Below are 25611 nucleotides of genomic sequence, written 5' to 3'. Positions count from 1 at the left end.
AGGTCAGGTGTTTGTTAAACTTGAAACTCCTCTCTGGAGTCTCTATATTATATGAGGGGAGGGGGGATAATAAATAGAGGTAATAAAAGCCCAAGTTCTGTCTGGATAGCATTCATTCGGATGTCTTGAGGCATGGTAAACAGCGGGTCTTGTACTGAGGTTCTCCAGAGAAGAGAATTGTCAGGAAACTATTGAGCAAAACCACGGAGCACCAACATTTAAAATTCATGGAGTGTTTTCTGATAAATTAGAGCATGGAATTGAATTTTTCATCCAGATTGATTTGTTGAATGCTTGATAAAGACTACTTCTTTAAGCTAGGACATAGATAAATCCAAATGGCAGTACCTCACTGTTTATTTAGTTTTTAGGCTTACGCTTTTCAGAGTATACAAAATTGTAAATAGTCAATTCATAACTACTGGATACAAACTGTAACTGTGGGCAATGTCATCTCAGAGATACACATAAATAAAGTTTATTTTCTACATAACAAAATAAATAAAAATAAAATACACAGAGTGGGGATGAGTGGACCAAGTAATAAATTAGATAAGTGAGATGGAGAGCAGCATACAGCAGGTTACAGTGTCCAGTCTCCACGTGTAAACTTCTACCATCTAAGCAATCTGTATGCTCTCTCCCATCACCATTTGGGGATCCTCACAGCATCAGATTTGAAAACTGTCTGCTCCAAAGCTCATGCCCCAAGCTTTTGTCTATATGGCATTGGGTTCAGGACACGAATCACAAAGAGAGTAGATCAGCTCATGTCACACCTCGTTCTGGGGTGTCTAGAAGGCACTGGAGTCTCAGAATTCTGCATCTCCTTCAGTCTCGTGGGTTTTAGAGCGGGACCAAATGGGCAGAATAATAATGGTAGGTAATATTTATTCAGCTTGTGCCTCAGGAGCAGAACTGGATCCAGGATTCCAGGGCAAGGCCTTTAATTTGGAGGGGAGATCCCAGGAGCAGCAGTAGATGAGCAGGAAAATGAGTCGGGGAAGATCAGGAAACTAATCAAGAGGCATTGTCAAGCAAGGTCCTGGCTGGGGACCTGCAAGTTATCCTGCTCAGGCAACTCTGGGAGAGAAGGTGGAACACGTCATGTGTTTCATTTAGCCCAACTGAGGCATGAGAAAACTCGTATTTATCCACCGATCCCTCTCTGTCTGAGGGCTACTTCTGGGCTATCCTGCATTCTGGTAGAATGGGCTCTGGGGACGAGCGAAAAGTCCAGAGTCACACAGGCTGGAAGTTGGGAGTCAGGCGGCACACACAAGTTGCAAGAACTAAGGAAGTACAGGTGGGGTACTATCTATGCAGTGCCAGACACCTTACCAAGAGCTTGGCATGCCCACCTTCATGTACTCCTTAAACCAATCTGATGAGGTGGGTGCTGTATTTATCTCCAGGGACACATGAGGAAAAAGGCTGGGCAAGGCAAAGCAAATTGCCCCTGCTGTGTAAATGCCAGGGCTGAAACTCAGATGGGCTTCCTTCAAGTACAGGCTGTAACTCATGATGTTTTATCTCTAGCTCAGGGGTCTTGGGGAGTCAATGTACTGCAAGCCTGTGTGCAGCCTACGGGTACGGGCATCAGGGTCAGACCTGGGCATTCTGAAGGAAGTCTCGGGAGCAGGAAGGGGAGAGAGTAACTTACGTTCTATTGAAATACAATAATTTACTCTCTTTGTGCTAATCCTCTCTGGACACCAGTTTTAGCTTTGTGTTGACACTGACAAATTAAGGACACGCTCAGCACTTTTCTAAGAGTAAACAGCAAATTCCGCAGCTCTTCTAATCATTTTTCTCTTCCAGGGTGAAATCCCTTAACTAAACACATCTGCCCACCGAGTGAGTTGTTGCTGGGACCTTGCTGACCAGATCACATAGGTCCCCTTAAATTTCGAAACCCCTGCAGCAGCCTCCTCTCCCAGAGCCCTGGGTTTGGCAGAAATGCCAGCTGCAGACAGGCCTCTGTGTCACCCCTGTCCTGTTGCTCACAAGGGCTGTCTCTGAATGGGCCTGGCTCTGCTCCCATGATAGGAGGAGTTTTGTGATGGGTTAAGCACAGGTGAGCTCCCTCAGAGGGGTGGGAAGCAGGGAGAAGATGAAGACCAAAAAATCCAATATTTACTGAGCACATACTATGTGCTCCCACTTTACAGATATGGACATTGAGGTCAGGGGAAGTTCTGTGACTTGATCCAAAGCACTGAGCTTGCTGGTGCTACACAAATGTTCTCACTCCTAATCTGGGTATTCTTTGCCCACATGGAACATCCCATCCCCCATGGCCTTGCAGTGCCTTCCCTGCACCCTGTTTGTTTGAATTGCTAAACCCAGGCCAGTAATCCCTTAGAAGGACTAAGTAGAGGAGCAGGACCTCTCTGCTCCTGACTTCTTCCTGGCCATCGCTGCTTCTTGGTTTCAAGTTGACAACATAAGCAAAGGGAGGGAAGATGCTGAATTGGAATTCATCTGTAGGCCTTCTAGGGAACCCCTTGACACATGTGGCTATTTAAATTTATATTAACATGAAATAAAATTAAAAGTCAGTTCCTCAGTCACCTGTGCCACTTTTCAAGTGCTCAGTGGCCACATGTGGCCAGCAGCTACCATACTGGACAGCACAGATAGAGAACATTTTCATCAGCACAGAAAGTTCTGTTACATAGTGCTGGTCTATAAAAGCTGAGTCCTTGAGCCAAAAAAGCGAAAGGGTAGCCTTTGAGAGACAAAAATAACCCCTGGGGCTGAGGTGGACAGTGAGCTTTGATATGTAAAGCTGCCTCTGCAAGGGGTGGGGGAGGGGAAGTTGGAAGGGGCTGCCTCCACCTCCTGCTGGTACTCTGGCCCTTTGCCCCTAAGAACCCCTATTGCATTAAATAGCTTGTTCTTTGGCTCTTAACAAAAGCAATCTGGGCCCCAGGGAGGGGAGCACATCCAGAGTAATCATTCCTCCAGATATTAAAATTAAACAGGAGAGATAACTGTAGGAAGCTCAGGCCCCAAGGAAATGACATCCATTTGGTGAGGCTCCTTCCAGATAGCCTGCTCCCCCAGGACTGAGAGGGAACCCGGGAGCTCAGAGGAGTAAGGGAGCCCCTCCCACCCGGGACCTGGACTCTCCGCACCCCAACGCCTTTCTCTATGAACACATCCAAATTAACGTTCACTTTTTGCTCAGGGTGGAGGGGTTAGTTTGTGGTTGGGGTTGTAGAGCCTAGATTCTCCATCAGGAGCTTCCAGGTCCCCTGCGCCTTCTGAAGGAAGCCCTGTGCTTCCATCATGCTGACTGGTTAAGATCTGACCCAGAGGAGGTCAACCCATAGGCCAGCTGGTGACACATGGTTGGGCAGGAAAATATGAGATTTCTGAGGCTGTGAACTCAGTAACAGTGAACAGTACAGGCAGGGAGTGAGCAAGTAGAGCAGGTATACAGAGGATACCAGGTAGAGTCAGGGCCAGCATGGGAGCAGAGAGGGAGAGGGAGGGTGGGGTGGAGGGATCCAGGTCCCCTAGGCACTCTGCGTGCCTGGGAGCACCACATGGAGGAAACAGGGAATGGGCCCAGAAAAGCCACCATTCCAGAGGAAGGATATTTGAATAAACTTCCTCCCCGCCCCCATCCCAATCACATTTCACTGCCTCTACCATAAGGGCCTTCCTCCAATGCCAACTGTTTCCGATGCAGTTTTGGGGAGCAAGGAGGTCTCGGTGGACTCACAAAACAGAAATTAGCAAATTCTTGAGTATAAAATGCTGGTCTGGGAATAATAGAAAATTGGATGCAGGCTCACAGAGAGAGTTTCCTCAATTTCTAGACCAGATTAAAAACTCCCTGGGCCAGAGGAGGTGGAGAGAAACGTGGACAGGAGCTGAGGGTTTGGGAGAGGCCACCAGCCTTGGTACCCAGCCCTGGACATGCCTGTACAGGGATCCCTCAGGGATCAACAGCAATGGTCCCTGTTGTCATTCCTGAAGAACCTCCAAGTGTGGGAGCTCTGGATTGACAACCCAGCACAAGAATCCTGCCTGAACTCCCCAAAGCCACACCCTGTGTGGAGTGCACCTCTTTTTAATACATGTGACCCCCTAGAATGGGCACTGAACACTGGGGTGCAGTGAAGGTGAAGATGTGGACAAGGGAGTCCCTACCACAGGACAGAGCAGGCCTAAGGCTCGAGAAGCCCGGCATAGCCCAGATAGAGGCTCCCTAGCAGCTCCACAGGGGAAGGAGTCCCCTCTGTGCACACACAGTCAACGCCTGAGTTTCCTGTGAGGCTCCTCGGAGCATGTCTAGGTTTTAGAATATGAGGAAGGACATCAGAAACATTCTCACTGATATTTCGTTCCTGGGTTGGTCCGTGGATGGGTCTAAGTTGCTGGACCAGTTAGGACCACCTCTTCCATCAGACCCACTTGGCAGGAATTTGCCTTTGTAAGGGAGTCTGGTACTTCATATCACCTCACAAACAAGTATATAGACATATCTTCCTACCAGAAGAGAGGAATTACATTAAAAATGTGAAAAGAAGGATTGACTCCTAGGAAGAATAACTTTCCCATAGCTGACAAGATGCACAGAGGGTATTTATTTCTGCTGTGGAGGTTGATTTATTAAAAACAGATGCATTTTTGAGAAAGAATTTCAAATATTGATTACTTCAAGCCTCTTTTACTGGAAGAGAACATGTGTAGCTTGGCTTATAATCTCAAAGATTTAGCTATCAACATGTGGGATAATTAGCAAAATTTCACAAAATATTTATAAATCAAGAACAAATCATGCTCCTAAAAAATTATTCACAGGTTTCTTCCTTTATTTGGGGCCAGATACACGAGTTTATAGGGTACAAGTTTCCTCACAGACAGGAAACACTGCCTTCAGTGTCTCAACGTTATAGCAGATTGGCTATAAAGCTAGTCCTAAAACAAGTGTCTTTTCTTGGGGGATATTCATTGCTGATAAACTTACACAGATGATGGATTTCCACACTACTCGGGAGCCCATACATGAGAACAGTCAGTAGGAATAGAAATTTTTTTTTTAGTGCAATCCCAGGATTTAGGATTTGTGAAATTGACAAAGCCAGAAAGATCCAGGGGAAAATTAAATCTACAGTGTTTGGAAAGCTTAACCAGAAATGGCTCTTTGATTTCCACAAAGCTCACACAAAAGAGGGAAGTGTTCACATGAAGAAAAAAGAAGAAAGAAAAAAGAAAAGAAAAAGAGAAGCAAGCTTTGGTTCTAAGATGGTTCTGGGGGATCCGCAGAACCATGGTATCTGAAGAGCAGCACCGACCGAGGTTGAAGGCCACAGGCGTTATGGGGCCTCACAGCAAACGCACACTCATGGAGCCTTAGTCGGACGCGGAAGTTTGAGTGTGGGTGCAAATGCGGATTCACCAGGTTTTGGAATGAGCTTCGAAAGGACTGGGCTCTGTGGTTGAGATCTGAGATTACAGCCAGTTAATCACATGAAAGGAGAGTCCTGGCCCTTTCCCTGAGGCAGCCTGGGATACACCTCTGGGACCCTCCCCTCACTGGAGGAGGCAGACACAGCTCTTCAGGGGCCTAGAGACAGCTAGATGACATTCAGTCCCACTCCCCATCCTCGATGTCCTTCCCCAGGCCTGGCATGTTCCTCAGGGTACCTGGCACTCTGGAACCCCTGCCCAAATGGCCCTGAGCCTTTCTCCGTGGTCTGCCTGGGTCTTTGTCACCTGACTGGAGAGCAGACCACTTAGGTCCCCTCTGGACATGCCTGACCCTATACCCTAGGCAAGGCGGGATGGCGAGATCTGGAATACACTTCCTACCACTTCCAGCTCAGCAGCTAAGCCACATCGTGGTGCCTCCCAACCCTCTCCACCTTCCCCGTTCTTAGTTTCTGTTCACTCCAGATATCCTGGACTCTCCAGTCTCTACATCTTTGATCATGGGTTTCTAGTTCCAGGATGGAAGTACTTTTCTCACTATTTTGGAAAACGCCTACCCACCCTTCAAGTCCAGCTCAACTGAACCTCCCAACAGTGACTGTGACCTCGTGGCCCCCCCACAGCGCACGGCACAGACCAGGCCAGCACCTCATAGGGGGCAGGAGCTGTCTACAAGGGGGCCTCCCCACAGCACAGTGGGTTCCTGCAGGTTGAAACTGTATCTCGTGCTTCTAGAAGGGTCGAGCCCAGTGCTCCCATATTGCAGGGGCTCAGAAATGCTCTCTAGACGGCGGAATGCAGGAAAGCTGTACTTAGCTCATTGCAGCTTTAAGTCATGCATTCATCTGTTTCCTGCTGGCCCCCACAATGCCACAGGTTGGCTCTGGCAGCATTTCTTCTTCATCCAGTGATGTTCGTCTAGCAATTCCTGAGCATGCTAAATGTGTTGGGCACCACGGTATGTGAAACGGATAAAACGAATCGCTCATTCCTGCACTCAACTTCACTGAGCTGTGCAGCTTTTGTTGTTCAATGCACCAGACACTGTACAAAGGCGCTTCTCTTATGAGGCTCACGTCCTACTGGGGGAGCATATATTCTTGTGGAAAGGATAATGTAAGACTTGGTCCTTGACCTTGGGGAGGGCACTGGCAGGCCCATCCTAACATGTGACTCTGCCTTAGAGAAGAAATGCCCTCCTCTTCGTCTGAGTGTAGCTCTCTCCTGCACCACGTGCATGCACGTGGGTGCGCTAGGCAGGAGGTTCAAGCTTCCCTACCTAGGTCTCTTTCCTCTAAGAGAGGGATTGGGTAGAAGGTGTACATAGGCCTTGGCAGTAGGAATGAGCTGCTGGGGGAGAATTCTGAAGTTCCACATGCCTGGAGCATGGTCTTGAAGGGGAGGATGCTGACCTCGACCCCTGGACTCCTTGCCCTGTGGTTTCTAGAATGCAGGGCCCAGGACAGGGGCTAACTGTGGTATTAGATACCAATGGTGACCAAGTGCTAAGCTGCAGGCTTCTGTCCACTGTTTAGGGAAGTGTCTAAGGAGGGTTATCTGTTTTTGCCTTCACGTGCCCGGGGCATGCACTATCACAGACAGCAGAGGCTTTACAGGTATCCTTGGCTCATGAAGAACAAGGGAAACACACCTACTCAGCCTTCAGCTGGAGTCAGAGGATGTGTGAAAGGAAGTGAGAGAAAGGCCTTGCCAGCTGTAGGTGACCATATGGACTTGGGAGGGAGAAGTTCACACTGTTTGTGCTGAGAGTGGAGATCTCGTCTCTCAGATGTCAGGGCATCAGGGTGCTAATGGCTACCAGGGACTTCTGGATCCAACTCAGTGCCTGGGTCTCCTCAGCCTTGTGACAGGGGAGCCTCTATGGTGCTGAAGGCGGCAGCTGGCATCTGTATTAATTGCTCTGTGCATGTGCTCTCCTGAAGGGCAGGGAGGATTGCGAAATTACCAATTACTTTGTCATTTGGTAATTTTAGAGAATGTTTTTTCTTAACAGGGACTTCTCATGCTTTTTTTTTTTTTTTTTTTTTTTTTTTTTTTTTCAGGGGGAGGGCCCTGGGAGGGTTGGGTAAGTGAGGAAAGACTTGGAAAAGTTGATTGCTATCACTGTGAAGGGAGTCAGGCTTAGGTCAGTTTATGGGCCCAGACAGGTGAAATATGTTGTCAGAAGCCACACACAAAGCAAGGATAGTCGAACTGGGCTCCAACCCCAGGTCAGGTCTGACTCCAGAGTCCAGGATGTCCCTGCTGACCTTCTCCAGATGTGGATTGGAAATTAAGGTCTTGTGTCCCCTTCCCGTGAGTCATAGCGGGCTTGTTACTGCAATAGAGTCTGGTGGAAAAGATGTCTATGACTTCTGAGGCCTGTGCATTACAGGCCATGGGGCTTCCTCCTTGTTCGTTGTAAGCTTCCCTCTCCAAGCTCCGGGCTGCTACATGGAGCCACGCTGGAGCAGCCACAGAGAGGTGAGTTGGTGAATAGTTCTAGCCGAGTTGGTCCTTTGGCCACCCCAGCCCAGACACCAGTCATGGGTGTGGAAAGCCCTTTCAGAAGGCTCCTCCAGCACCACTGGCTGCAGCCCCAGGCAGCAGTGTCACCGCCAGCCATCCAAAGTGACCCGCCTGAGACCTGGAACCTGTGGTACAGCATTCCGTCCTTGTTCCTTCTCAACCACTGACTCACAGAACCCACAAGCACCAGGAAGTGCTTATTGGGTATGTTACTAAGTTTGGAGAATTTTTTTTCACAGTAATAAATAACCAGAAGGAATTACCAGCACTCCAGGGAAGGGTGGATACCATGCAGATGGGCGAGCATAGTGACATACCTAGTCCAGATTCTGGCCTGGGTCTTTCTGATTCTGCAGCCTCTCCTGAGATATATCTTCACACATGCACCCTCCCTAAACTCTCCAAATGGGGACAAGGGAAATCAAAAGCCTTTAATCCACTGTGTCTGCAGAGGAAGTGCTAGGGCAGTGATGGACATTCAGAGCCAGAGCAAACTTTTATTGTTCACCTACTATGTGCCAGACGCTATGTCAGTTGCCATTACACTTAATCCACTAATTTAACAAACACTTTGTCCCTGCCACATGCCAGGAATGGGTCGGGGAATTAAACCATGTACAAAACAAAGTTCCTGTTCTCCTGGGGCTTACATGTGAGTGAGGTGAGAGTGATAATAAGCAAATAATTATATAATACTATGTCAGGTAGTGATCAGAGGTATGGAGAAAAATGAAACCAGGTAAGGGAAAGACAGTGGCCTTCTAGAAAGGCTGGTTAGGAAAGGGTTCCCCAAGACATGACATTTGAACAGAGAGAGAAAGGAAGGTTAAACAGCGAAGAGAAAGTCTGTTTGACCTCGGAGCCTATGCTTTGGACACTGATATCAAGGAAAGAATACATACAGATACCTGCCAACTTACGAACCTGTGTCCTTTTAAAGAAGGTACATTTAGAGATCGCCCCCCCACAGGGCTCAGAGGACCCCCACCGGGTGTGTGAACAGAAAGGAGGGGTGATGCCTCTGTGGGCACCTTGCTGCCCACCCACCACCAGCCAGGCCTTCCCTCTGGACCCTCCAGCAGAGCCACAAGAGGGGTACTCACACAGAGCACGTGGAGAACCACCGCTCCCTGTCTTCTGTCCTCGTTGGTGAAGATGTCATCAGGGAATTCATGCAGGGCTAAAGAGCAGAGAAAGAAAACCGTTTCAGGACAGATGACAGCATTTTCCATGCTGGGGGGTCTGGGGTGGCATTGTCAGTCCTCGTTTCATTAGGGGGTTCATGAACTTGAATGAGAAAAAAATTACATCTTTATACCTCTAATGGGAATGTAGTGTTTCCTTCAGATAAGAAGCAAGGCAACAAACTACAGTTGTGTTAGAAACACCTGGGACTCTGCCCCCAAAAGACATTTTCATGATCCATTATACATAATACTATATTTACATACATCCTTATTAGGGTGGTTTTTAGATGGCCACTTATGACTTAAAGTGTTAAGGAGAATACGTGAACTATCCAGCCCTGCATTGACCAAGTCAAGTGAATTCCTGGGACCAGAGAAGGCCCTGGAGAGCGTCACAGGTGCCTCAAGAAACCATCCAAATGTCTGGTGTGGTGATGCCCACTGTTTGCTACAGCCTGTGTACCCATCCCTGTGATCTTCCAAGTGTTGGAACCGGAAGAGAAGAGGTGCAAGGTGTCTCTGTAAGTAGAAGCAAGAGGCCATAACTTGCTCATGCATAACTGGTGTCAGCACACAGCAGTGGGCGGTGGAGTGGTGGTGGTACAGGGATGCCCTGTGCCCAGGCTTAAAGGGCCAGATAAACTGCTGTTGGGACTTGCATTCTGAATCTAGCTTTGTAGGGCCTGAAGTGTAAGACTTCTACCATAGTTAGCTGCATTGTAATGTGTTCTTATATTAAGCAGAGAATCTACCACGTTAGAAACTTCTTTGGCTCATTTGCGAAGGACATTGTCAGATGACCCTTGCTGCAGAGAATGTGATGCAAGAACCACCCTCACTGGAAGCCCACTGGGTAGCAGCTTCGTTTAGGGGAGGCCCCAAATGCTTATCATTGATCTTATCAGCCCCTACTTATGTACTATACACACAGCCTATCAATACACACATTGTTACTTCACAAAGTGTTGCTTTGCTGTGGTTCTAAAGCAGTTGGTATGATTGTGTTTAATCTTCCTCAGGAAAGGGTCAGCCTGGGATCAAGGAAAGAGTCCTCAAGGGGGAATCTGGAAATGTGGGGCTCAATGCCAGTACTCCCAGGGCACGGTCTTTGGCGGCATGTATATTCATCTCTCAGGACCTCAGTTTGCCTATTGGCTATCTAAAAAAAGGCCTGAGGTTCTTCCTCACTGCTCTCTCTAGTCTGAGCACAGAGCATGGTTAGTGCACACAGCAGACACCTACCCTGTTTCCCCGAAAATAAGACCTAGCTGGACAATTAGCTCTAATGTGTCTCTTGGAGCAATAATTAATATAAGAAAAAATCTGATTTTCCTATAAGATTTTACTATAAGTACAAATATAATGTACTAATATAATGTAGTAATATAATATACTAATATAATATAATGTATTATAATATAATAATAAATATAATACTGGGTCTTATACTAATTTTTGCTCCAAAAGACACATTAGAGCTGATGTTCTGGCTAGGTCTTATTTTCGGGGCAACACGGTAGCAAGCGTCAGCAGGATGGAAAACGCTGAAGGGAGCAGACTCTGGACACTGACCAGGGACGGAGTAGGTGAGCCTTGCCTAGGTGACTCCATGGTTCAAGTAGGCTGCTGCCAGCCGCAGCTGAGCGTGCTTCCCCGAGGCTGAGCAGGCTCCCGACCTGGCTGGCCCTGACTCTGGGGCCGCCAACATGTGGGGGAAATGGTGTTTTCAGAACAGCTGCAGCTGTACAAGAAAAGTGTATGGAGACAGGGTGGCACACTGGACTGGAAGGCTCTGCCCAGGGCTTCTTGACCTCAGTTTCTTTCTTTAAAGCAAGAAACAAGGTGGGGCTTCTAGTGCTTCATGCAGGTTGGTGGTGCCGATGCCATCCCAGCTGCCCTCCACGAGGGTGTGCTTCCTCACACCCAAATCTAAATGAACTGGGGGATTTCTCGGTTAAGGTGTGAGCTAGGATGCTTGCCCATCTTTGGGAAGCTAATATTTTCCTTGGGTTGTTGATTGGATTTTGCATAAGGGCCCAAGTGGGGAATCAGGCCCGGGTTGAGATTCCACCTACACCACTCATGGGTTATCCTTTCCCCTCTCAGAACCCATTTCCTTCATCTGCAGGATGGGATCCTTGCTGGGAAGAGAACAGACAGTGTATGTGGAACACCTCCTGCCATGCTTCCTGGGTTACATATTGCTATTTTTCGTAAATATAACAATGATGGGATGGGGGTCTGGCATGGGGCAAGGCACGTTCCTTTCTGGTCTCAGGGTTGAAATCTACCTATCGCCAATCCCTGCCTGCCTCACATTAGAGTTCGTTTAGTCCAAAAGAGCTGGATGATGCATGTGCCTCTAGGTAAGTGCTTCCCATGATCAGACTGGGGCCACACGGCCCACGTGACATGCTGGGAACAGCTACACATCCTGCTGAGGGTTCCCCTGAACACCTTCAAAATCCTCAGTCTCTTTCTGCTCTTCTCTGTCTCCCCTGAGTTTTCCTTTCAGTACATCTTGCCAGCCCCGAGGGCCAGCAGAGGCGAGCAGTGCTGTTCCCATAGAAACCACAGAGCTTGAAAGGAGTGGATTCCCCTTACCAAGGCAACAGCAATCAGCCACCCTGCTCCTCTCTCCTGGCTGCTTTCCTGCGGCCTGAGTTTGATGAGTCTAACAGGAGGTTTGCTGGGGATGGAGAGAGTTTTCTGTTTTGTTTAAAAAAAAAAAAAAAAGCTGCAGCAGGGACATTCATGGCATCTTTAGACATAGTGATTGCATACTGATCAAATGGAGCAGCCCGAAATAAAGATCAATGCATCGTAAAGCACAGATCCCTTAGCACTCGGAGCAGAAGGAATCTGAGCCCCGGCAATTGTCAGAATGCTGGTCTCTCATCCTGGGGGTCTTTCATACCAAAATACCTAGTGCACTTGATTGACTGGCCTCCTGGGGATTACGCCAAGAATCTGGGGTGCTGACACTGCCCAGCGCCCCCTCTGCAGCGATGGGTGACTCCATGGTTCTGTTTCAGACACTTTCGTCTGTCCTGGTGCTCCCTCTCCCCCTGCGTGAACGTTGGGAAAATGCTGCCAGCCAGATGTGGAACTAACCTCCCATGGAATCTTCCTGACTCTTTTTGTGGCCCTCTTGTACTGTGCAAGTACCCAGCAAATGATATTCCAAACAAACTGCAGTCATTTGCTGTGTGTGAGTACCTCAGACTCAACTATACTGGGAGTTCTCTGAGGACAAGAATGCTGCCATCTCTCTCTCTAGGGCCAGTGCCCACCAGGCCAGGGTCCCTGAAAGAGAATGATAAATACCAAGGGAATACAATTGTGAATGAATTCAGAGGGCCTTTCTCCCAGGAGGTGCTTTTTGTATAAACACAAGACAGAATTATTGGCTGAGAAATGGCATTGGGAGGGACACTCCTGTAAACTCCCCAACAATTGGATTCCAACTTGGGTGGCCATTCGGGCTGTTCACAAATATCCCATTTCTCATTGTTTCAGCGACCTGAAGGAGTACACTTCTGAGTCCCCTTCAAGGTTAGGTGGGGCCAGGCAGTTTGTTTTGATTAATGAAATGTGAATAAAACAACATGTGTCATATTCCCAGGCAGGCTTTAAAAGCCAGTGCCTGATCCACTCTCTGGCATTTTCTTGTCTAAGCATTCATGGAAACATACGTCGGCATGAATCTTCCATTAGCCTGGATCCCTGAGTGTCTGATACAAGAATCCCACCCCCCTGATACACACATTTTGTACATGTAGTGTAAGTAAAAAAGAACATTTTTACTCTTCTTAGCCACTGAGATTTGGAGGCTCTTTGTTACCCAGCATATTTGAGCCCACCTTGAGTAACGCAGTAACTAATATGGTCCTCAGAATTGCAACAGAATTTTGCATGAGACCTTACTTTGTGGCAATTTTTGGTTCCTTCTGTCTTCTCCACAAGACTGGTGGTTAGGGTTGGAGGAAATTTATTCTCCTCTGTATCCCCAGTACTCAGCATGGAAGAGTCACTTAACGAGTATTTGTTGATCAGAGGTACACATTTATCATAACCGAAGGCACACGAAAAAAATTATCCACAAATAATCTGTGTGAAAGTGGATAGACTCACAACTTAGTTTTCTAAATGTTTAGTCTCTGGAAAAGCTTCAGAGACATTTCAGTGCCCTCCTCTTATGCTCAGTGAGGTTCAGCAAGCCATAGGAATGTGAGAGGGAAAGTGTCTGGCAATGGGAAGGTGCAGGGTATCTGGGGGAACTGAAGCGCTCTGGGAGGTTGTCTTGTTCTAAGGACTATGTCTTAACATTGTAGAAGTTGTTAACAAGCCAGTCACGTGCAAAACAACATTACACATACTGAGGCGGCTCTTACCATGCACTGAGCACTATACTTAGCCCTACTTACGGAAAGAACAAGCAGGGACAGTCGTAATCACAAGGAGGTACAAGTTGAATGGATCACAGGTTAGGCTGGGGGCAAGGGAACCCTCAGCCCTCTTTGAGATCATCCCAATAACTTAAGTATCCTGAATTTTGGGATGGAGCTCATCTTTATCAAGTGTTGTAAATATATATTTACCGCTTTTTCATTTTTTTAAAAATTAAAGGTTATTGGGGTGACAATTGTTTATCGCTTTTTCATTGCTTCTAAGGGATAGGGAACATTATCCCCAATTCACACATAAGTAAACCAAGGCCCAAAGAAGACAAGTAAACAGTCCAAGTTCACATAAATGTTAGTGGAGGAGCTAATACCATAACGGGTTGACTTTCTAGCATGTTGATTCCTTTGTATTAGAAAGGGAAAATTGTTTTTTTCCCTTGACTTTTAAAGGTACAAGTCCTTCCTTTTAAAAGTTCTGGATTCAAATGGATGGAAGTGTGCGTGGAAACAAAGTCATGAACAGCATCTCTGTGATGGAGGATGTAACCATAGGCCATGGTAACCAAGAGCCTCAAGACAGGGCTCATCAAACTATCAATCAAAAAAATATTACCAACCAAATTTGCAGAGAAAGGTTTCTTCAGCCAAATGCTTATGCAGTGACATTTGCTTACTACAAGCAGCCAGGGTTTTATAAAAACATGAAAAACCTGAGTTTGAAGCCCTTCTTCACCACTCATGAGTTCTGTGGCCTTGGGGAAATTCCTTAACCTCTTTCAGTCTTAGTTTCTTAATGTGCAAAATGGGAGAATGAAAACAATACCAGCTTACCTGGTTATTATGAGGATTCATTTGTGATGATACTTATGAAATATGTAGTACATAGAATCAGGTAAATAATTATCAAATGCTAGTTCCTTTTACTTTACTATATAATGGAGAGGGAGAAATATGGAAAAGGGTTGTTTCCCAAGACATCAATGTCTTGCCCACCTTCCTGGGGTCCCATCACTTTCACGCTAAGCAACTGCCAGCACTTGTATCTCCAAAGCTAAGAAAGGGTTCTCTGTCCAGATATTCAGGCTGGATATGCTGAAGAATTAATGCAGCTCTTTCCCCCAGGAGAAGCCTTCAATCAAAGCCTAATGGATAGTGGGTATATAAATACCCCAGCTCCCTCCCTGTTAGGGTGAGATAACTCCTAGGTGTTTTCTGCACCGTTTGCTAGAGTTCTCAGCAGGATTATGCTCTAGCTGCCTGCTGTGACAACTAGCTTTATAACACTCCTTTAACTGGCTGCTATCCCTTCCCTGTCTCAATGCTAGACTCCCCTATCTGGATCATCTCCCAAATAAACTTGTACTTGAGTGTGTCTCAGAGTCTACTTCTGGCGAACTCATATTTAGACGAGGGGAGCTAGGAATTTTGCAATTTTGCACCCTTCCATTTAAACAAATGTTAGATTATCCAGCAAAGGACTTATTCATATTCAGATGAATTTGCCACCCACTGTACCCCCCACCCAACCAAATAATGGCAACAATTTTCAACGGCCTAATTTCCGTGCATTTATAGAGAAATGATGTATCCTGCATTGTCAATAGAAGCATAGAATCACCTCACTCCTGAATGCATGTTGGGTAACTGTCTACGCTCCTTTTCCATGGTGCTAAAGTTGATCAAACACCCATAAGAAGTTCCTTCATTTCCACTTCAGAGCTCTTTTTCTCATGTCCATATTGGCAGAAGATTTTAAACAATCATCCCACAAGCTTTTCTCTTGAAAGGGAACAGACATTCTTTGCAACTAAAGAACCCCAATCATTAGTTACGTAGACGTTAGGCCTGGCAGGGCACTGAAATGTAATTTTACGCCCTAGAAACATATTTCTTTATCAGTGATAAAGAGCCATGGCGTCAATGCTTCTCGTGGCTCCGAACCAGCAGCTACTGTAGAAAATACAGGGATCCCATGAATAATGTAGTGGTCTCAGGACAGAAACATGGCAGTAGATAGGAGGAGGCCTATTTGCAGGGGCAAGAGCCTACAACTTGCATTTGTTGCTCATGTGGGATTACCATGGCTGTGTCAATAATTAACTCTAATTAAAGGAAATAAAATATTTATGGAAAATAGCTCTGAGGTATTCAGAACTATATGCCATTCTTGGACTGCTCTGTTCCTCAAAATGTCCCTTGCCGTCAACGTCAGAGATAGAATGTTTAGATGGATGAACTAGGGTCTGACTCAGGTGCTACATCTCTTATGCTCTCAAGCCTTCTTATTGATCCAGAGAAATTCAGACCAACAAGCTGATGTATGCAGAAACCCACTAAATAGCTCCTTAGGAAGACACTCAATGGTTAGAAGGAAAGCCTATTCCTCCTCAGCACCCTTGGAGAGGACGAGGCGACATGAAAATCTTTCTTAGTAAAAATGCAATTAAAATAGTTCTTTTTGAATGCAGTAATTCCCATTAGGAATCTATATTGAAAATGTTCACTCCTTCTGCATTTATTTTATAGGACATGAAGTGTGCATGATAGGTGACTGGCGCTTTCAAAATTGGTGATTTAAAAAAAAAGTTAACTGATCAAATTTCAGAGCTAGAAGTAACCTATAGTGTAGGTCTACAGATTTCCATCTGTAATAATAGGAGGATTTGGTGAGAAGCACAGTTTACATTTTCCTTCTGCTTCCCCTTTTAAAGTCTGCTCTTTTTCTTTCTCCATAGTATTATTCCAATCATCAAGTTCAGGGATAGAAAATAGATTCCACTTCATAGGATAATCAGTTGAGTGGTAATGACTATTAGCCTGGGTCTTGGATGGGATTCAGTGCGGTAGAGCATTGTGATCCATTAACAATGTCTGCCATAGTTATGGGAATGGGAATGGGGGCATGTGTGCTTCTTATTTCCCTACACTGAAGCTTTGCTGACAAAGTCCTAAAGTGAAAGAATAACTGGTTCTCCTTGTGCCTGGTAATGGTGATTCCTGCCACAATTTCTTTTGATCTGTACCTCTCTTAGAGTATAATACATTGAAGGGGTGGTGGTGGTGGTTAAAAGTATCTCAATACGATTCCCCATATATTCAATATATCGATGGTTATCCATCGATAAAATATTAGCTTGAAATTTTGTCTATAATAATTAAGTAAATACCTAAGAAAACTCACAGCTAATTGTAGGAAGAGGTACAAATAAATAACTATTGGATAATTCAGTTGACAAAACCCAACCTGTGCTTACTCCTCAATTTAGTACTTGGCCATCTCTGGCTTCTCTTTAAGGGAAAAATGAAGATGTTCCCTGTAGGGACTCATTTCCCCTTTTTTGATACCATATATTAGGTATCTTTTGACCATTTACCTATATAGTTTTGGGTCAAAGCACTAAAAAAATCTAATTACATTTGTAACCTTTAAGGGTAAATTTGACTCAAGGCTTTTTTGTTGGGTCACTAAGTTTGTGCATCCAAAGTCTAAATTCCAAATATCATGGCTACATCTCTAGGAAAACATCTGTCACTGAATATGAATAAAAATTAAGAGAAGAGTATATTAATCCAAAACAAAAAGTAATTCTTGTCTCCATTTTTTTTCCCTTTTTTTTGGGGGGGCCCATCACTAGGCTCTAATGATGGCACATTATAGCTTTGAATGAGACAGACTAAATGTCTTTTGCCTCCAAAATGTGCTTCGGTCTGTAATTAGGTGATGGACCAAGAGTAGGAAGTGATGACAAAGCAGATATCTTAAGAAGGCCATCGTGCTGTCTTGTAATTAGCAGAACAACACAGGCCACTGTTTGGAACAGGCCAGATCAAAGCAAGGGGATTTAGAATCTACTTCATATGTGTCCAGAAATTTTTTATTGTACATTTGACTTTATGTATGATGTGCTGAAGAGACTCTGGATTCTGTTGTCAAAGAGTGTTGAGTTTCGTTTAAACAGGAAGTTAAATTACTGGAGAGTCACCGCTAGTGGTGGCTTTAGGCTTTTTCTAACAAAAGTCTGTTTTGATGACGCTCTTGGTCCTGGGATGTTGTTCTTGCATGATTTCAATGTAAAGTTTGAGTTGTTTATCAAGCTCCTTTCATTTACGGACTTGAACTCCAAACTCTCCCTACTCAGCAATTTCAGTCTCTTGGCTGTTGTTTCCCACTGCCTGCTTCAAGTTGCCCCCAAAGCATGTAGTTTCGGGGTCAGTCAAGTGTATAAGGAAAATTTTTATGCGTGTTGTAAGGGTTCCTCCTCTGTGACTCCTTCCTTTCTGGGATGTCCCCCAATTTCTTCCTGCTCTGTGAGTTCCAAACCCTAATTTCTGATGCCTCGGCCCAATAAGATTCCTGATTTCTGCCTGAGCTCGATCCTCCATGCTCTGCACATACTGGAGAGTTTCACTAGGGGACAAGCCAACTGGTATGGCTCTCACACAGTGTGGTTTCTTTATTTCAAGGTTCATATACCTCCCAGCCTCTGCTTACTTTATTGACTCTAGAATTTTTAAACAATTGTTTCTTTGGTTTATCCAGAGTCTATAATTGTTCCTACAGGGGCATTAATCCAATACAAGCTACTCTACAATGACAGGAAATGATAAGTCCAGAATATATTCTAGGTCATCACCTGCTGCAGAAAATTTGTAGAAAGCTAAATTCACATTGAAGGTTGCCAAAACTTGCTACAGCCACATTAAATCCTCCATGGAGCTAATGCTGCCTGAAATAACAGTGTGACCAAGTAGTAAATAACAACCTGGGGAAAGTGCAGGTCACTGGGATGTGCTGGCAAGATATGATGGAAGGGCTCGGAGGTAATCTAATTTCATACTAACGTATATGGATAAACCACGGATTGGAGAGAAAGAGCACTCACTACAGGAGACTACAGGAAGAGATGCTACAGTGTCCCATAGCCCTCAACCATAACTATTTCAAGGTCAAGGCAATCCAAAGAAGCATCTGTGGCAGTCTGATGTCTCTGACAGGTGATGCCCAAAGGCTCAGAGGCAAGAACAGGTGTTAGGAGGCAAAATGGTATTGGAAACCAGTTATAGCCAACCGAGTGAAATTGTGTTTCACTTTCTTTTGGAGTCTGGAGGTTGTCTTACATGTTCCCATAAGTGTCAGATTTTGACATCCCACATGAAGTTGGCAAATTGAAATTCACAGCAATAAAGGTAGGTGTTTAATAAATGCTTTTTAAGTCCACACAAATTTGTGAAGCTTTAAAAATAGGAAAGAAAGGTAGGCAGCAAACAAAACTTTTGACTAAATCTCGCCATTACCTCAAACACATAAACGTGTTAATGTTTAGTTTTTTAAAAAAGGAAGTGAAGGAAAATTCTGCTTAGTTCCTGAATTAGTTGGGATCAAAATAATAAATACCACAACTTGTGTTCAAAGTAAAAGTAAAAGCCGACAGGGAGGAGGAGGGAAAGGTTTCACTTTGTTCTTGTGTCAGAATTCCATCATATTCTTGGCCCCTCCTCAGCACATAGGATCTTGTGTCATTTCTGGCTAGCTCGTGTCTTTCTATGTGCTTATATTTCATTGCAGGGTTCACTGGAGTTGAAAACACATTAAAAAAAATCCTTAAAGAAATCAACATGATTTGAGACCAAAAACAAACAAAAAAAATTGCAGAGGCCATGGCAGCAACATAAACTTTGTGAAGTAATAACTTAGGTCATCGTATCACAGAGGCCAGATGCAAACGTATGTACTTACTGTCATAAACCAGGACAAATCTTGGGCTCACTTGAATAAAGGCTGATCAAATAAAATGAAGACCTCTTTACCACCCCCACTATCCAAGGACTGGTTTAACATGTCCTTCAAGATGCTGGCATGCAGCTCACCTGGCATGCTGGACAGTGACTTCCTACAGTGTGTGAGGTAAAATGACTTAGCAGACTTTCAAAGGGTGGAAAAGAAGTTCATAGAATTACTACCTTTGATCTTTTCTCATATAAACATTGAATTTCAGGGCATTTCATATAGGTCTACAGAGAAAATCTATTAAAATAATTCTTTCAAAACATGACCCTTTCAATGTTTGAGATATGTGGTATTTTGTGGGGTAGAAATACAAATAACTTTATTATTCTACGAGAGACTATAAAGTTTAAGTTTTCTTGCATAGGTCAAATAAGTAGGATCAGACTGTCAAACTTATGTGCATAAAAACTCCAATCTCTTAGGTAATACTAGGCAAAGAGGCTGCTTCTCAATTTGAAGATGGAAGCTGCAAACCCCGTGGGGGTCCTGGGCTGAGGAAACAAGGTCCAGCTGAATCGCTTCCAATAGGCTAGTTGTGCTCACAGGAGGGAGGGCTGGGGAGAGCAGCGTTGTCTTTCCCTGAATCTAGGACACAGAAGCAGATCTGGTGGCTTATTCTCAGCGATTCAGGCAAATGTTTCTTTCCAAGGATACAGAGTTACTCTGAGAAAGATGCAATGACAAAAAAGACTGATTTCTTTATGATTACAGTTGCATCATTTAAGGAAAGCAAGGTTCCAGGGACACAGATGTGCACACAGATGTGTCCCCATCAATTTAATTTAAATGAACAGCACAGGTGCTACAAGTGCCACGTTGTAACTCTGGCAGAGGATAACTAGAAAGTATACAACACAGACCTGCCCCCTTGGGATTTACAGCCCAGTTGGGGAAGCTGGATTTAAGTGCATAAACACACTAAGTGGAGTATGGTAGAAGGCAGGCTATATCCCAAGATATATATGTTACACGCACACACGTGTACATATGTGCACACACATATGTATGTGCATATGCGTATACTCATGTTTGTATATTATACATATCAATTGCTGCATAATAACTATCCCAAAACATAGTGGTTTGAGACAACTGTAATGCTTTTTATATCTCACATTCCTGGGGCTGACTGGGCTCAGCTAGATGGTCTTTACTAGGCTGCTAACGCAATTGCAGTGACACAGTGGTTGGAACTGGAAACACGAATGCTCACTCACTCAGTGCCTTTCTGGCATCTGTGCTGGGGAGCCTCAAACACTGGGTGGGGGTTGGAACTGCTGAGGCTCCTTGGCCCCTGTCTCTGTTTCAATGTGATTTCTCTACCTGGTCTTCTCTTGGGGTCTCTTCAGCATGGGGACTTCTCATATGGTGGCTCAGAGATACAAGGCACATTTTTCAAGACAGAGATCTAGGAAAAAGTTGTATGGCCTTTTATGACCTAGTCTGGAATTCATGCAGGGAATTCAATTCCCACCATCTTCTCTGTTACTTGGGGTAGTTACAAAGGCCAATCTCAAGGGGGAGGGGGAGTAGGCTCTATCTCTTGATTTTTGGTTGGGAAAAGACAGGTTCTAGAAGAGCACATTGTCCTGGAGTTACTGCTGTAGTCATTTTGTAAAATGCAATCTGCCACCATTTACCTCTACCTGAAATAACTATATTTATAACTAATCTGTATCTATTAATGGGGATCAGTGAGTGGTATTTGGAGTCAGGAAGAAAAGTGTCAGGTTGAGCCTAAGCAGTGGATAAAGACAGCATGGGGTAAGAGAGAGTTGAGTGGAGTCCTGAAGAAGGGAGGGCTTACATAGCTCTAGAGGAGGCATTTCAGGTAGAGAGGAAGTGGAGACCAGAGGGTAAGTGGGGTGAGGGGAGCGGGACTCTAGAAGAGGGTAAACAGGGTCTAATATATGGTGATTGAAAGAGAACTGACTCTGGGTGGGGAACACACAATGTGAGATACAGATAATGTATTACAGAATTGTACACCCGAAATCTATGTAACTTTACTAACAATTGTCACTCCAATAAACTTTAATTTAAAGAAGGAAAAAAAAATAAGGTGTGGAGGTGGGAAGGAATGGAGCCATTCTGTGTTCTAATGAGGTGGGTAGGTACTCTTCAATAAGGTTCTCCTTCAACAAACAGCCAAGCTCTCCAGTGGAAACAGTCAGAGCTATTAACAGGTTTCCCTTACGTGATCTTTCTGATCATCATGGCTACCCTGACAGCTCTGTGCTTTACAGAGGGGAAAACTGAGGCCCAGTTCACAAAGCAAGTGCAATCCTGGGGACAGGTCTTCTAAGTCAAGTGCCTTTTCTTTTACAGCACAGCAACCTCTTGGGAATCAACATTAGTCAGGGCTTAGTTCACATTTTTTCCCCAGGCTCAGAGAGATTAAACATCTGCTCATGCAAACCCCAGCTTTGTTTCTTCCAAAAGAAAATACTTCACCCAGAATCTAAAAGAACATGTGGAATTGCACTGAATTTCATGGCATGTTAGAACCCAGAATGGGACCCAAGACTAAAATTGGCCAGTTTTCCTGATTAACCTCGGGCAACAGAAACACAATCCTAGAGTACGTGGAGTCTGGGATTCTGCTCTACTGCAGGAACAGTTTCCTAGCTCCTTCCACCCAAAAAAGGGACTGGCTTGGAGTTCTTGCCTTATTTAAGTTCTGTGAATGTCTACTTGCGTCTTGACATTTGCCATAGGCTAAGAACGAGCTGGAAGTTGACTCAGATTCTCCTGATACCTGAGATAGCCCTGATGGAAAGCATGTTGGCATTTTTGCAGCAATTCTGTCGGTGCTCCAGAGCCTCATTTTATCATTTGCTCATTTTATGGCCATGGGATATATCCTAATGTCTGCTTGGTGTGTTGGGACCCACAAGGGTAAGGGAGAAAGAGTTGGTATTAGGGCTCCTGAAAGATCCCAGCTTACAAGGGAACAAAGTTTAGACATCGGGGAAGAAGTGGCCTGGTGCAGTTATCGCTCCTGTAAACGCCTCTGAAAGTTGCTGCAAGGGAAATGATGCAGCCCTGTCCATGCTCCACCTGCCTCCCCTCAGATCCCTTTACCATCTTCCTCATGACAATTCCAGGATGATTTCACAGCCAACAGCCAGCACCCAGGGCTCCCCTGAGCTAAAGTGCAGCTGCAAACCTCTGCTTGAAGACTGCGCCCTGATCTTCCCTCCTCCCTTCCTGTTCCATTGCTCGCTCTCCTACTAGTCTTTCCAGGGAGCATTTTCAAAATCACTTTCACATGAATGCTCATGCCAGGCTCAGCTTCTGGGAACCCAGGCTAACCCAGGAACCACACAAACACTGCTTCTTCCACAAACATTCCCTTGATCATTCCAAAGGAATCCTGCCCTAAATCACCACAGAGACTGGGATCCAGACCACATGAGTGCAGGCTGGAGGGTGGGTGGTAGGAGCAGCTTGTTCACCACACCCCTGGGTATGGGTATGGCATTCCGAACTTTCCCTTCAAAAGACAGGGTCCCAAGTGAACCACACACATCACTCGTCAGTCCATCAATTCCTAAGAGGCCCATCCATGCTCAGTGAATGAGCATTTTTTCTATTAAGATTCTGGCATGCCAATGGGTCCTTGCTGTGTGTAGATGGGCTGGCTGGTGTTTAGTATGGAATGATGCAAGACTGGACTTGCTCTGAGACATTGTCGGCGAGCAGGGATACAGGATGGGGGAGAGGCAGGGAGTGGAGAAGCCACAGAAACAACTGCCCATGGCCAAAGTTTCCATTCCCCGTGCCAGCTGATGGGAGCCAGAGGTGTTCCAGGGACACGTCTGACTTGTCTGAACTGAGAGGTGGCAGGGAGATCGTCTACTTTCAGTGTTTTCACTGGTCTTGAACACATTCCAGACATTTCTATATTCTCTTGTCATATCATTTTTTAAAATGTTGTTTCTACCAGGAAGCTCTTATCCAAACAGCCAAGTAGAATAGAATCTGTGGTTATATTTTGGTTTGTTGGAAGCAAGAACAGACTCAGGTGACAACAGAAGGCCCAGCCTTGAATCTGGGGTGTTGTAGGGGAAATGGATAGCCCAATCTCATGGTGTGAAAGAAAATGACAACTTGGGTTTGGGAGTGGAAAAGGTTATATTTTTGGTGACCATTTCCAAATAACAGAAAGGCAAGTGCATGAGAAAAGGCAAGAAACACAGGTCATGGTCAGGGGCAAGACTAGGCGTATACAGGGAGTAAAGTCTTGAAAACACATTCTATACACAAGGTATGCACCACACACAGTTTGGCTTTCCTGCGGGGAAACTACACTGTCATAAAAATGAATGAAATTGGCTCTTTTTATGCCCTCATTTTAAACAAACCTGGCTGAATAGCTGAGTGGCTAAGTCTGAGGCTTGAGGTGCCGTGTACAGTGGAAGGCGATAGTTTCTGAGCGTTAGCGTATATATCCACCTCCTCCCCACCCCGCTGTAAACCATGTCTAAAATCTGCTAAGATATAATGGATTGGAAATGAAAGTGAAGCTCTCACAGACAGAAGAATGGTGCTTCCTCTTAAAGGTGACAGGAACTTGTAGTTTTATCACACCCAGTCTTGTGTGAAGTCAAGAGGACAGCAGGGTGACGGTGTACCCCTGTAGTGGATGTGGTTGGTGCCTGCCTAGATCCCCTTCGCTGGGCTAGTGCACCCACCACCCAGTGCCATGACTGTTGTCTGCAAATGGTTCAGACTGGATTCTTCTGCTGAGAACTGTCCTCAGCCGATGCATGTTATCTCACCCTACATGCCTAGAAGAGTAAGTCCTCACTCCAAGAGTGGTGTGCAGCCAGTCCCCTGGCTCATGGTGCCATTCACTCTCCACGGGGCCCGTGAGATCAGGCTGAGGTCAGTCTGCAGCTAAGAACACGTCTTTGCTGACTCCTTCTCCCGCCTGATCCTGCTTCTCTCACTCCCCTTCTCTGAGAACTCCCCATCAATAAATCACTTGCACAGAATCTCTTTCTCGGGGGCTCAACTTGAGCCAAGCTCTTGGGTCAGCTTTTGCTCTCATTTCCACAGGAATGGGGCATCTCACTGAAATGTAAAATGCACGCTGGCTGGGAAAGGGCCTGTGCACTCAGGGATGACCAGAGCAAGCTTTTCCTCTTTTAATCCCTCCAAATGACTGTAGCCGGAGCTGGACCAGTGGTTCTAGCTCTTTCTGTTCTCAGCTAAGCCCACGGCTGTGTACCCTGGAAAACGACTGAGAGCATAGAGCCAGATTCAGATTTGGTGCCAAGAAATAGTTTTGCTTCCCCCACCCACCCGAACACCCATGAAATGCGTAGTTAAAACTGGGGAGGATTTCCTTCTTCCAAATTTCTTTTTGAAGTTTGAAGAGGGATTCTGGGGAGATTTCATATTTTAATAAGAAATTTATTTCCTGGTGATTCTGTCGCTTGGAAAGTAACGAGTCTGGATGAAACCAGGCATCCCTGGTGAACTCTCCCCAAAATTTGAGTTCACAAAGCTCTCCTCGACTAATTCTGAACCTTTTGTAGACTGAGCGAAGTACCGTAGGAGTACTTCTCTACCGAAGGACTCCCCACTTGACTTCTGGAGGGAGATACTGCTTCCCTTCATGGCAAGGGTTAAAATGTGAAAAAGTGCTCCACACGTGGCTGATTTGAGTGGGTGGGACTGCAGAGGGGCAACTCCAGGATCTAAATATTCCGATAACACAGGCGGCATCTCTGCTTGCCACTAAAGGCCTGCTGGCCGAGGCTGAGAGGGCCAAACTGATGCCCAATGAAAGAAAGATCAGCAACCACTGGGCATCTCTCCCACCACAAAGAGCTACATGCACTCCAGGCCCTGGGAAAGAACATGAGCTATTTTTTAACTTGGAACACAACATGCTAGGCCAAGGGAGCCACAGCCAAGAGGTACAGTGCACTGCAGGCATGCTCACAAGAGCATTTCCCCCACATACCAGGTCTCTTCTGAGGACCCTAAGAAGCAGGCAGCACAGTGGTCCCTGCAGCACGCCCTCTGAGAGTCAGCTGCATGTCAGTGTTTCAGAGTGGAAAGCACTGACCCCTTCTCTCAGAGATGGTACATAAGTAGGTAGTTGACATGACAGCTGTGTCCCTGACCCTGGACCCCTAACTCAGACTCCTGACCACTCACAGTGTTCCTATTTTCTGATCTGTTTCCTTTTCTAAGAAACGCCCAGATTCTTCGTCTTCCCCACCCCTACACCCACCTC

The 25611-nt window shown here is 45.5% G+C and overlaps 1 protein-coding gene across 2 annotated transcripts in view; it reads right to left on the bottom strand.

Moving 5' to 3' along the window:
* SLC24A3 (solute carrier family 24 member 3) overlaps positions 1-25611 on the bottom strand; it is a 506080-nt gene that overhangs the window by 204522 nt on the left and 275947 nt on the right. For both annotated transcript variants that reach the window (XM_019710723.3, XM_088789281.1), the window contains exon 3: positions 9081-9157. In XM_019710723.3, the coding sequence (XP_019566282.3) occupies positions 9081-9157 (77 nt within the window). The remainder of the gene's footprint in view (positions 1-9080; positions 9158-25611) is intronic.

Source organism: Rhinolophus sinicus, chromosome 13 (assembly GCF_057876585.1).
Source record: "Rhinolophus sinicus isolate RSI-liver-muscle chromosome 13, RSI-T2T, whole genome shotgun sequence".
Classification (NCBI taxonomy): Eukaryota; Metazoa; Chordata; class Mammalia; order Chiroptera; family Rhinolophidae; genus Rhinolophus; species Rhinolophus sinicus.
This window is presented reverse-complemented; position numbering and strand designations above follow the sequence as displayed.